Raw genomic sequence first — 12,515 nt, 5'->3', positions numbered from 1 at the left:
GTGACAGCAAGCAGGGTGCTCCCGGCACCCAGTCTCCGTGTCTACAAAAACCCACGCCGCGGAGTGAAGGGGGTGGAAGAAAATCTGGTGGTGCTCAACCAGAGCTTCGAGAGCCACCAAGTGACTGCAGTGAAACACACGTCACTTCATTTCTTGCAGGACGTGTGGGTCCATCATTTACCCATCATGACTTAAATCTCCTAAAAGACAGCTTTTGTTCTGCAACTGGTGTCTGCCAGCCACGACGTCCTCAGAACCAAGCACTGTAGTAAAAATACACAGCTCCCAAAAAGCTCATGGATATGTTTGCAAACTGTGCAAAAATCAGTGGACTGAATCTGTAAATGGGTCTACACACTGCAGAAAGTCTGGCACACTTTTAAGGCCACCTTTTCAAATGTTTTTGGTTCCAACTTTCTTTACAAACTGAAATACCACCACAGAGAAGGGATCAAAATAGATTTAGTTTCTTTGCAATAACAGCATTTTTGTATTCTTTGTGGTAGAGGCTGAGAATAGTGTTTTTAAATTTCTCATCAAAACAAAAATACTAGCGTGGAACTGTGTGTCCTGAAGTTCGGCTGAAGGCCGAGCAGTATGGGGCTGCCACGTTATCTCCGACGTTCGTTTCTGAGGCGGTGGGCCAAAACCAACCACGCAGAGGCCAGCTCTGGAATGCTGGACCAGGCAGTCTCATCCATCCAGTCTCACGGCGCACTGCTCAGCCTCAAAACTGACCTCCTACTTAGAGAAGCCCGCCTTGCAGAGCTCAGCGCACACCTCTGTGCAGTACAGCTGGCCCTGGGCCAGCTCCCCACAGCCCGAGAGGCGCCCTCCGGGCCTTGGCCCAGAGACGGAGACTCTGAAGCTACACACGTGGGTCAGGAAACTCTTCTCTCCTGTGTCGTGTCCCCCTTCTAGGCCCGAGCCCCACGTGGCCCGTGGCACTGACATGGCTCTGCTGGCTCAGGCACGGCCGGAGCCTGGGGAGGTGCGCACTGATGGCAGCCGGCTGGCAAGGGCCACCGTCCCAGCACGGCCCCTCCCGCTCCCACTGCAAGGCCCCAAGCCAAAGACAGCCCTTGGAGTGAGGTCCAGCTTGAGCTGGCTGCCGGCAGACCCCCAGCCCACCCCCTCGCTCCTCCTGAGAGAGAGAGGAGCCCCGTGGGGACGACGGCCACGCGAGGGGAACATGGCACAGCGAGCTTTTCAAGCCCCTGACTCCTCGAGGCCTGGGGTGCAGCGGTGTCAGGCAGACAGTGCCGAAGGGGGATGGGGACAGGAAGCCCAAGACACTGCTACAAGGGTGACAAGCACTACGAAGGCCGGGCCCAAGCCCCGAGCCACGCAGCGGAGGGCAGCGAATGATGGTGCCTTGGCCTGCGTCTCCCAGAGGCGGACTGAGACAGTGCTCAGGAGGGAGGTGCAAGGGACGAGGGTGGAAGACAGGGAGGCAGAGGGCGTCGTGGAAAGGTGTGCGTCAAAGCCCGCTTTCATGCGGGGCAGCCACGCTTGAAGGACACGAACTGCAGCAAACTCCGGGAGGGAGTGGAGGACAGTGGAGCGTGGCGTGCTGCAGTCCATGGGGTGGCAAAGCATCGGACACGACTTAGTAACCGAACAACAATCACAGCCACGTTCAATCCTGCAAGGAATCCGATTTACACTGAAGTCTGAAAGATTCACTGCAGTTGGCCAGATTTTCCTTTTCTTTCTGGGGAGAAGTGCTCCTGGGAGAGGGCAGGGCATGTTTAGAAGGCTAGGGTCGGCAGGGTCAAGGTGAATCAGGAGACCTGACAGAAGGTCAATACGGACAGGTGGGTCCTGCTGGATCAGGGAGCCTGAAGCCCCCGAGGCTGCTGGGAAATGCATTTCCCAGCAGGTGATGCAGCAGAGGGCCCAGCGTGTGCTTTCTTCACTTGCTCCAGAAGCTAAACATGGTCCCCAACAGGGTGAGACGCCAGCCACCCTGAGGACACCTTCCTTTCCACGAAGAGATTCATTACCAAGGGACTGGCGGTCTTGCTGTCTAGACAAAGTGAATTCCCCCAACCCTGTCTTAACACAAATTGCCACCGGGCAAAATCCAAGTCTGTAGCACGGCCGACCTGTCCTTAGGCTGGCGGAGACCACAGGAAGTGGGAGTGAACAGGAACTGAAGGCAGCTGTTAACCCAACCTGTTTCACACCACATGTGCTCAAAATAGCTCAGAGTTTACTGAGTACTCACTATGCCAGAAATTAATGTAAAAACCGCTTTAAAGATGAAGAAACTAAGGCTCAGAGAAAATAACTAGGCCCAAAGTCACTCAGCGACTGGGGAAGTGGCCTGAACTCAGACTCTGCTCACTTTGCGGCCAGCTGACTCAACCATGACACCAAAGTGTCCTCCTTAAGCATTCTCAGTGACTGAGTCTGAGTGGGAAGCTACGAGGAAGAAGGGTGATGGAAAATGAACAAATGTGCACAGGAAGCACCTACCATAACCTCTTTCTGCCCAAACTGAACAGCTTCTGCTCCAAGCCTGGCTGCCCATCAGAGGAGGCAGAGAAGGGCTGTGCGTCAGAGAGCCCTGGAGCGCCGAGGTCCATCCAGAGTGCTCTTCCAGAAAAGGGAACCTTCCCACACTGTTGACGGGAATGTAAGTCAGCACAGCTACTGTGGAAGACAGTCTGGAGGGTCCTCAAAAAAACTGAAAAAGAGAGTTGCTGTGTGATCCAGGAATCCCACTCCTGGACATACATCTAAACAAAACTATTTGAAAAGATACATGCACTCCTATGTTCACAGTAGCAATATTTAATATCCTATTAAATACTGTACATAACTTATTTGTAATAGCCAAGACACGGAAACAACCTAAATGTCCATTGACAGATGAATGGATAAGGAAGATGTGGTACATATACACAACAGAATATTACTTGGCCATAAAAAGAATAAAATAATGCCATTTGCAGCAACAAAGATGGTTCTACAGATGATCACACTGAATCCAGAAAGAGAAAGACAAATACCATATCTGTGTACATATTTGTGGAATCTAAAATATGACACCAATGAACTTACCTATGAAACAGAAACAGATTCCCATACACAGAGAAGAGAAAGAGACTTGTGCTTGCCAAGGGGAGGGATGGATTGCGAGTTTGAAATTAACAGATGCAAACTATCATACATAGGATGGATAAACAACAAGGTCCCACTGTACAGCACAGAGAACGATACTCAACATCCTGTGATAAACCATAACAGCAAAGAATATGAAAAAGGATGTACAGAAAAAGATATATATATAACTGAATCAATTCAGCAGAAATCAACACAACACTGTAAATCAACTATATTCCAATACAGTTTACATTTTTTGTAAATTATAATTTAAAATTTACAAAATTATTCTTAAAATAATTCAAAATTTTGTAATTTAATAAATTACAAAAAAAGCACCCCACTATTCCAACTTCTGTACCAATTACACAGTGTGGAAATCACCTGTGTGGGCGGCCAACTTTCCTGGGAGGCAGGGTCCCATCCACAGCTGACCAGGCACCAGGGTTGTGCTAACATCTCTCAGACACTCAAGAGACATCAGGAATACACCCAGCAACGACGCGAGGCTTCTCCTCAACTCCCAAACAAACCACCCCTTTGATGGGCAGCAGATACCGTCACAAACGGGCACTTGCCACAGGCACTTTTGCAAGAGAGTGTAACAAATATCTGGAACAACATCCCCTGGCCTCTGGTTCTGCCAAGTTGTCTTTCTTCCTAAGAAAGAAACTGGGGAATATGGTCACCAGAGCAGTCTGCCAATTTAGAGACATCGGAGTACATTTCTCTTTCCTGGAAGTCAGAAAGTGGGAGGAAAGGTTTGGCTTTTAATGTCAGTTCTGCCACTAATTAGTTTTGTCAGTGAGGTAAGGTGCAGCTTCTTCAAATCTCTTGTCTCATCTGGAAAACAAGGGCAATCTGCCTAGATGATGGTTCTCAAAAGCGGGCCCTGACCCTGGGCCCCAGGCCGCGCCCACTGAGTGGGGGCTTTGGGGGTGGGCCCAGCAATGTGCTTTAGCTGCCTTCCACGGGATCCTGATGCATGCCGAGTCTGAGAACCACAGGCCCAGCTGATTCCCCTTCTTTCTTGTTTTATAAGACCACTCTTCTTTACCCTTTTCCCACCTGCCATTGTACTGACTTCATGGATCCAAAGACACTCACAGGGCATCTGCTGTGTGCTGGGGGCCACCTGGGGAGCTAGACCAAGTGCACTCTGGGGCAGGCGGGCAGGCTCTACACGTGCACGATGCGTGTGCACAGGGCTTCCTCACGGTGCTCTGCTGGATCAGCAGCACAACCCTATTTTCCAGCACTTTCCTCTTTAACCACAATCTTCCTCCAAAACTTACTACACTTTGAAAAATAAAATGCTGTGTATACAAGCAGAGATGCAAGGTGCCAGCAAATAAAACGTTACTGTATGGCTGCTGATGAAAGAACTGGATTATGTAATGTCCAATTACAAAATAAGCACGGGAAATCCACTGGAAAATTTCTTGAAGGATAGAAAAGAGTAACAGAGATAACATTTCTTCCCTCCTAAAACTATTTTAGTGACTCACAGCGTTTACAAGGATTTATTTTAGGCCCAAATAAACACCAAGTGGCATTTTTAGCAGTCCATTTTGCTTCAGGAGGTATACACAGGAAATGCAAAAGCAAAAAAAGCTAAAATGCTCTACCCTAAGGGGAAAGACGAAACCCAACTACCATAACATTAAAAACAACTAAAATAAGCTTCTTCCCTTACGTCTAGTGAAAGTCGCTCAGTCGTGTCCGACTCTTTGTGACCCCACGGGCTACACAGTCCATGGAATTCTCGAGGCCAGGATACTGGAGTGGGTAGCTGTTCCTTTCTCCAGGGGATCTTCCCAACCAAGGGATCGAACCTAGGTCTCCCGCATTGCAGGCGGATTGTTTACCAGCTGAGCCACAAGGGAAGCCCCCACCTTACGCCTAAGGGTCCTGCTAAAAGCACATGCCAGGTTTTGTTTCCTTCCTGCTTGGTCCAAGGGACCAGGGAGGTGGAAAGAAACCCGGTCAGAAGGCAGACAAACAGCCCAGATGCTGCAGAGCTCGTCTTCAACACTGGCTGCACCAAGCCCACAGACACGCTCCAGGTCAGAACGGAGAGCTCCTCAATCAAAATTACATCACGGGATTTGACCCCAGAGCAGAAGCAGAAATCAGAGATCTCACGCAGGGTGTGCCACGGGTCAACAACCTCTCTTTTCCATTAGTTAAAACCTGTACCTAATAATTAACACCCACAGCTGCTTCTACTCAGAAGTAGGAACAAAGCAACTCTTCCCAGGCAGGTATTTATTATTTAGGCAACACTAAACACGTAACTAATAAGACAGTTTAAAAGAGAACATACTCAAAAGTTTGGAACACAGTATCTTCTGTGACTGAGCCAAGATCATCTGGTTCTTAAATCTCCTAGTAGCAAAGGTAAAAAGGCAAAAAAGCTGGGTTAACTTTGGACCATCCAGAGAAAATCAACCAACTCAACTGATGAGGGTTCTTTTCCTGGTACAACATTCTAGAAAGAATTTTAAAGGGGATATAAAGGAACACCATGAATTGAGTCTTCAATCTTGGATTTACAAGATCTACAATGCTCTTCATACAACCACTTATTATCTGCTATCTATTAAAAAATCAATAACCCAATAACTTTCTATTGGTGAAGATACCTGTGAGGAATGTAAGCTACTAACACAGCCTGGTGTGTTGCTTTCAGGAGCTCCGGCTTAATATAGAAATAACCTTTAAACACTTACTGGAAATGGGGTCTTTCCTCACCTATTTTTGGCAGAAATGAGATGGCAGTCCGAGGCTTACACTCAGTGCGGTCCCAGTCCTGATGACTAAGGTCTGCCCCAGGACTCTCAGCACTCCCGGGGCGAGCTGGGACTTTGGGTGAAAAGAAACCCAATCAGATGGTGCATCTGCAGGTCGGCCCCCACGGAGGCTGGGGGAGGAGAACCGGCCACCCACTTCCTCCTCTGAGAAGCTCTCTTCAAAGCACCCCACATTCAGGCAGGCGGCCAAGATGACACAGGGAGGCTGGAGGTTTGGCTTTGCCATTGTCCCCCATTTTTGGTAGGTGAAGTGGACAGGTCTAGAAGGGCAGGGGCAGGACAAAGAGGGCAGCAGGTATAAGATGGATCCAGACATCTGGGGTCCTTCAGATGGGGGAAAGGCACTGACAGAAAGGAATGGACATGAACGCACCCCCAAGTGTGGGGAGTGGGAACCCCACGGAGGCTCAAGGGAGAAGTCGGGCCCAAACCTCACCACTGGGCACGGAGGGGGCACGCAGGCAGTGGTATGAAGGATGGATGGATCGTGGAGCCCTGGAAGCTGAGGCAGATTCCAGGGAGGACATGCATGAGGACAGCCCGTGTGAAGTGTCCATCCCTTCCACCGTGACCACAGCAACATCCTGAGCAGGACATCTCTTATTGGGGTCCTGCCAGAAATACCTTGTGAGACCACAGAAATGACTGCAGGACCACTTTTGGATTTGCTGGGTGAGGCAAGAAGGGGACTGCAGACAAAGTTCACTGGGCTGAGCTCAGACGTGCCCTCCGGAGGTGACCTGCTGCTGGGGTCGTGTGATCGTGCCCTGCTTTCCGGACCACCTGAGAAGCAGAGCAGCAGGAGGAGCCCTCGGGCTGAAGTCTGGTGGTAACCAGGCAGGGACAAGGCTGCGGTCAAGCATGGCTCCACCACTAAGTAGCTCTGAAAACCTGGACGTTAGTTTAACATCCTTGCTAGCAAAAGGGAGACAAGCAATAGCACCCCCTGCAAAGGGTTACTGTTATAAAGGAAAGAATATGTATTTATGTATGAGAGAATTAAACTTTCTCACACAAGTAATCACATCCCTAGAGGTCCTACAACGTCTAGCCTCTTTGGCTCGGGCAAAACAATAACAAACACCAAGAGACATTCTAGGCAGTCTATTTTGCCTCAGGAGGTGTTACACACAGGAAATGCAAAAGCAAAAAACGAACGGTAAAATGCTGTACCCTAAGAGGGGAGGCCTTCTAGAGCTTCTCTGACTTTACATTTAAAAAACAGGGGAGAGGGGCTCCCTGCAGGGGACACCAGTTTGATCCCTCCAGGAAGATCCCACGTGCCATGTGACAACTGGCCCCCTTGCACCACAACTACTGAGCCTGCGCCCCGGAGCCCAGGAGCTGCGCCTACTGGGCCCTCGAGCCCATGCCCCGCAGCGAGAGAAGCCACCGCACCACAGCGGAGAGCAGCTGCGCTCACCACAACTAAAGCAAGCCTGCACGGCAGCGAAGACTCAGCACAGCCACAAGTAAACCTTAAAACAGAGAAAGCAAGCAAGCAGGGGGAAACACTACACAAACACATCTATTTACTTGACACATATGCAGATTTTTCTGAACCATCTGAGTGTCACGCATCAGTGGGCTCCCTTAAATACTTCAGTGAATAGTTCCTGAGAACAGGGATATATTCCACATCACTGCAGGGCAGGGACCAGCTTCGTACAATTTAACACAGATACAACACTGTTATCTAAGTCACCATTCCCAATTCTGTCAAGTGACCCAATAACTTAAGGACAACTTCTGAGGAGGAAAAAACCCACTGCAGATTCCCAGGATTCATCTGGATTTTTATAATGCTAAGTATGAACCAGTAAAAAGTGGCGTAAACTCATATGTTTTGTAGTATAATACAAATTTTCTATTGCTGTGTAACCAAAATATATGCACATATATTAGTGTGTAGTTTCTGCTGGTCAGGGTCCAGGCACAGATCAGATGGGTCCTCGGCCAAGGCTGCAGTCGAGGTGCGGGCAGGGCTGATATCTCATCTGGAGGCCTGACCAGGGAGGGGTCTGTGTCCGGTCTCCCTCAGGCAGCGGGCAGAAGTCATTTCCCTGCAGCCACGGACTAAGGGCCACATCTTCCGGCTGAGTGCAGGCTGGAGGCCACCCTCAGCTCCTTGACACACACGGCCTCTGACTTCTCCAAAGCTCGCAAGGGAAGATGTCTCTAGTTTGTCTTAGAAAGACTGTCTCCTATAACAGAAGGGTCATCAGGGTGGGACACCCCACCACCTCTGCTACATTCTCTTGGTTAGAACTGAGCTGCAGGGCTGTTCACACTTAAGGATTAGACAAAACGTGTGAACACCAGGAGCCAATCATGAGGGCCACCTGAGGGATTGTCTGCCACATGAGTATAGCCCCTATACAATTATAAAATCAAATTAAATTTATAATTCAAAACATTTATGTTAACAACACTGGTTTAACACCTGGACAATAGTTTCTTAGTAACAGTTTCTTAACGCATCACCAGCTACAACGTGAACACGGTATGGAAAGTCGGGGTAATGTTCTGGGTTCAGGACGTTTAACCAGGTCAAAACGATGACGCGTGCTTACCACTGTTCTCCACTGAAATCAAGATGACATCATTTTAGGGCTTCCCCGGGGGCTCAGTGGTAAAGAATCTGCCTGCAATGCAGGGGACCCTGGTTCGAGTCTAGTTCTCTGACCAGGTATTGAACCCGGGCCCCCTGCACTGGGAGTGCAGAGTCTTAGCCACTGGACCACCAGGGAAGTCCCAAGAAGTTGTTAGTTTTGATATAAATAGAAAAGTGTCGGCCCTGATACTCCATCATGGGTCCCAACCACTGGCCAACAATACCCTTTCAGCTGCTTGGACAAGTGTTAGCCACCCACATGAGCACACTCGACACAGCCGTTCTCCCAATAAATCACGCGAGGCCCTTGTGGAGAGAGGCTTCCTGGGACTTCCGAATGGAAAATACTCTCACTACGAGCCCAACTGCCCGTGAAAAGAAGTAAAAATGACCTACAGCCAGGTCTCTTCTCCCCTCTGAAGGTCAGGACGTGTGCGGTTACATCCCGGGGCAGAGCTACCTTGAGGAGACGGTGCTGGTGACGCTGTGCCAGGCAAAAGGCAGGCCTTTCAAGATGGAGTTGGAACACTGTCCCTCCAAGTCCCATAAGTCAAGAACTTTGGGGAGAACTGAGTCAATCAGCCTGAGTTTGCAAACACCTGCAATCAGTGGTTTTGACTCCTATGGTAATAAAAGTAGAAAAAGCCCTGAAAGAACCACAGTTCACTGTTTATAAATAAACCAAGTAAACAACAGTAGGTTTCCTCCTGTGCTCATTTCAGCAAATGGTGACCACTCGTGAACAGGAGCCCAAAACCTGGCTCTCCTCCAACTGCTTTCGCCCCGCTATCCCCAGACCCCCGCACTGCCAAGGCCTGCGCATTTCACTTTCCGAGTAGCCAGGGCCTCTGTCCCACTGCCACCGCCCTCGTCCAGCAGCCACTGCCTGCAGGGACAACTGACTCAGCCTCCAAGTCCACTCCTGCCCGTTCCAGTACTTTCTTGCACCAAAGTCAGGGTCATCTTCAAGCACGAATCCAATCTCTCGCTATCTCTTTCACAGACACACACATACACACACTCCACTTGACACAATGAATGTCTTTTCAGTTTGTCAGTGCTCTTCAACTCAAGGCTTCGGCTGAAGAGGGACATGTGAGTGGCCCCCTAGCCACCCCCAGACCGTGGCCTCGGGGCCTTTGCATGGTGCTTCCTCATCTACAGGGCTGTGTCCCCACCCACCCCCACCCACAGGCCCTGCTCGTTTCAGCTGGCCAACTCTTGACTTAACCCTCCAGACCTCAGCTCTGCTCTTTCACAGCATTTGTCAGTCTGCAATCAGAATTCAGGTTGGGAAACATTTGTGCCTCACAGCCTCTCACATGGTAGGTGCTCAAACATCTGATAGAAAGTGAAAAAAGAAATTAATCAATGAACTATCCACTCAATGCTTCAATTCCTTTCACTGCATTGGGACTCCCGAGATTTAAAACTCAAGCCAATTTCAGTCTCAGCCCGGGGTGCGGGGAGGTGGGGGGATTCACCCCACCTCCTGATTTGCAAGAGACAATTTAAACCATTCAAATCACACCAATCAATGCCCACAGCGCAGTAGCCATCAGCAGCAGCCCAGGAACAACAAGGGGATCCCACACACTTTGCACACATTGGAGCCAGAGGGATGCAGACACTAGTCCCAGTTAGGCCACTGGGTAAAACCTGGAGTAAGTTTAACTTCTGGGTCTGTTTCCTTCCTGTAAAGGGGGCTGACACCACCTTCAGCCCTGACTCTATTGGTAGCAAGGGACAGAAACCACATGAAGCACGTCCAAGTAAAAAGAGAGGTTTAAGGGAAATAAAAGCTTCCCAGGTGGTGCTAGTGGGAAAGAACCCGCCTGCCAATGCAGGTTGAGATGTAAGAGACAAGGATTCCATCTCTGGGTCAGGAAGATCCCCTTGAGGAGGGCACAGCAACCCACTCCAGCATTCTTGCCTGGAGAATCCCCATGAACAGGAGCCTGGCAAGCTGCAGCCAGTCCACAGGGTCGTACGGAGTCGGATACAACTGAAGCAACTTAGCACACAAGGTAAAGAAGAGTAAGGAGACTCCTGGGAATCCAAGGCAAGCTCACCCAACTGTCAGGAAGGGTGAGAACCAAGAAGGCGGCCCTGAGGACCAGCGTCCTCCACCTCTGCCTCGGCTCCATGTCCCATCAAGGCTCACTCCCTTAGGGAGCTCGCCCGGCGGCTTTAGATGCCATCTTTATGTCAAAACTCCAAGTTCACACCTCTAATCCAGCCCTCTCTCCTTTTGAGACTTGCATACTTAACTCTCCGCTCAGTGTCTCTATTTGAAGATCTAAAAGGCGCTTTTGCTTGAACTCCTGACCATCCCCCACAGCAGCTCCATTCTCAAAGTTAGGGGTTCCGGCCAGAAACCGTGAAGTCCCCCTTGACTCCCCCTTTTCTCCTACACCTCTTATCCAAGCAGTCAGGAGACCCTGTTAGTCCTAATCTTCGAACTCCCTCAGACCCACCCGCCCTCCATCGTGGCACGGCCGCTCTCCGGACGCTGCTCCAGCTTCTACCAGGGCTTCTCTATCTCCCTATGTGCACAATGGAGTGATCCTGTGTGTGTGAGCTTCTGCGACCCCATGCGCTGGAGCCCGCCAGGCTCCTCTGTCCATGGGATTTTTAGGGCAAGAACACTAGAATGGATTGCCATTTCCTCCTCCAGGGGATCTTCCCAACCCAGTGATTGAACCCACATCTGTGTGTCCTGCATTGCAGGTGGATTCTTTACCTGCTGAGCCATCGGGAAAGCCTAGGAAAACTGAAGTCAGATGGTTTCACTGCTCAGCTCAGAACTCTGCAACACCTGCTGTTGCCCTCAGGATGATAGTCAAAGTCCTCACAATGGTCTTCAAAGCCCGAGAGGATCTTCCCTCTCGGGCAGTCATCCCAGCCTCTCACACCTCCGTGAACACACTTCCCTAACATTCCGCCTCCTGGAATGTCTGTTCCCCAGGTACGTGCTGGGCCAACCCCCTTTCTCAAAGTCCTGACGCAAACCTCACCCTCCCAACAAGGCCACCCTGTCCTCCTGCTTTAACTCTGCAACCTGACCCTTCGGAGCTAGAACTCCTGGTCCCCGTCTGCCTCCCACAGCACTTCTCACACACTCTGTAATTCACTAGTGTGTGCATGCCTCCTCTGAGCCACTACTCATAAAACGAGAGCACATCATGTCTGCCTACCTCCAATTCTTTAGGACTCTTTAGCTCAAATGCCTACCAGTGATTAGACTGTCACTGAGTCCTGGTTCAAATTCCTGAGCCAGAACCAACTGGCCCAGCTCATCCTTCCAAGGCAGGTCACAAGACATAGGTCAATGGTCAGCTGCTTGCAGAAGAGCCATTAAGGGCAGAAGGTCCTCTGAGCAAAGCTGAAAAAGAGCAAAGCCATCTGGAGCTATTTGGTAGGGGAGCACGAGCTCCCCACAGACCACAAGTGCACTGCTGTATTATAGCAGAGTGCCATCACAAACGTTAGAGAATGCCTAGGAGGCGTCAGATCCAAGTAGACGTCTGGCTCCCACTACTGACCTCAGCGAGAGTTGTTGTGGATTAAGTGGTCCCTTCAGTGTCTGGTCCACCCGGAAGAGCTTCATCATACTCTCAGGCAACTCAGGCATCCTAGCCATAAACAGATTTTGTTGACATGGATGACTGGTAAAAACACTAAATGTTAAAAGGAATGGATTAAACTCTGCAGGCAAGCAGGCTTTTTTTTTTTTTTTTTTAAACCTCTCATTGTTCCCCCTTTCACTGCTGAGGATTTTATAATCATCAAAAGACAGAACGATCTGAGCGAGCCAGGTGGTTCACGGCCTAAGGAGCGGCCAGGGCTGCGTCACCTGGGGCTTGACCAGGGCTGTCTCCGAGCTCACCCCTGTGCTGTGAGCAGGAGGGGGCCTCAGCTCCTCACCCGGGAGCCTCTCCTCACGACAGGGCATCTTGTCTCTCCCAGAGCAGCTG

At 50.2% G+C, this 12,515-nt stretch overlaps 1 protein-coding gene across 23 annotated transcripts in view; it reads right to left on the bottom strand.

Annotated features, from left to right (window-relative positions):
* RAPGEF1 (Rap guanine nucleotide exchange factor 1) overlaps positions 1–12,515 on the bottom strand; it is a 132,796-nt gene that overhangs the window by 80,589 nt on the left and 39,692 nt on the right. The window contains exon 1 of one of the 23 annotated variants that reach the window (XM_088841067.1): positions 5,866–7,045. The exons of 10 other annotated variants lie outside the window; for them this stretch is intronic. Coding sequence is in view for 12 of the 13 variants with exons in the window: in XM_088841061.1 (XP_088697187.1) it covers positions 3,496–3,592 (97 nt within the window). In the remaining variant the exon portion in view is untranslated. Of the gene's footprint in view, positions 1–2,481; positions 2,941–3,495; positions 3,790–5,865; positions 7,046–12,515 lie in introns of those variants that run through there. 12 more of the 23 variants (XM_088841061.1, XM_088841065.1, XM_088841066.1 and 9 more) reach the window with 12 other exon arrangements.

The sequence above is a fragment of the Moschus berezovskii genome, chromosome 11, assembly GCF_049115385.1.
Source record: "Moschus berezovskii isolate FMDL1 chromosome 11, NW_MosBer_1.0, whole genome shotgun sequence".
In the NCBI taxonomy this organism is placed as follows: Eukaryota; Metazoa; Chordata; class Mammalia; order Artiodactyla; family Moschidae; genus Moschus; species Moschus berezovskii.
The sequence above is the reverse complement of the archived record's forward strand: the minus strand, read 5'-3'. Positions and strand labels throughout refer to the sequence as shown.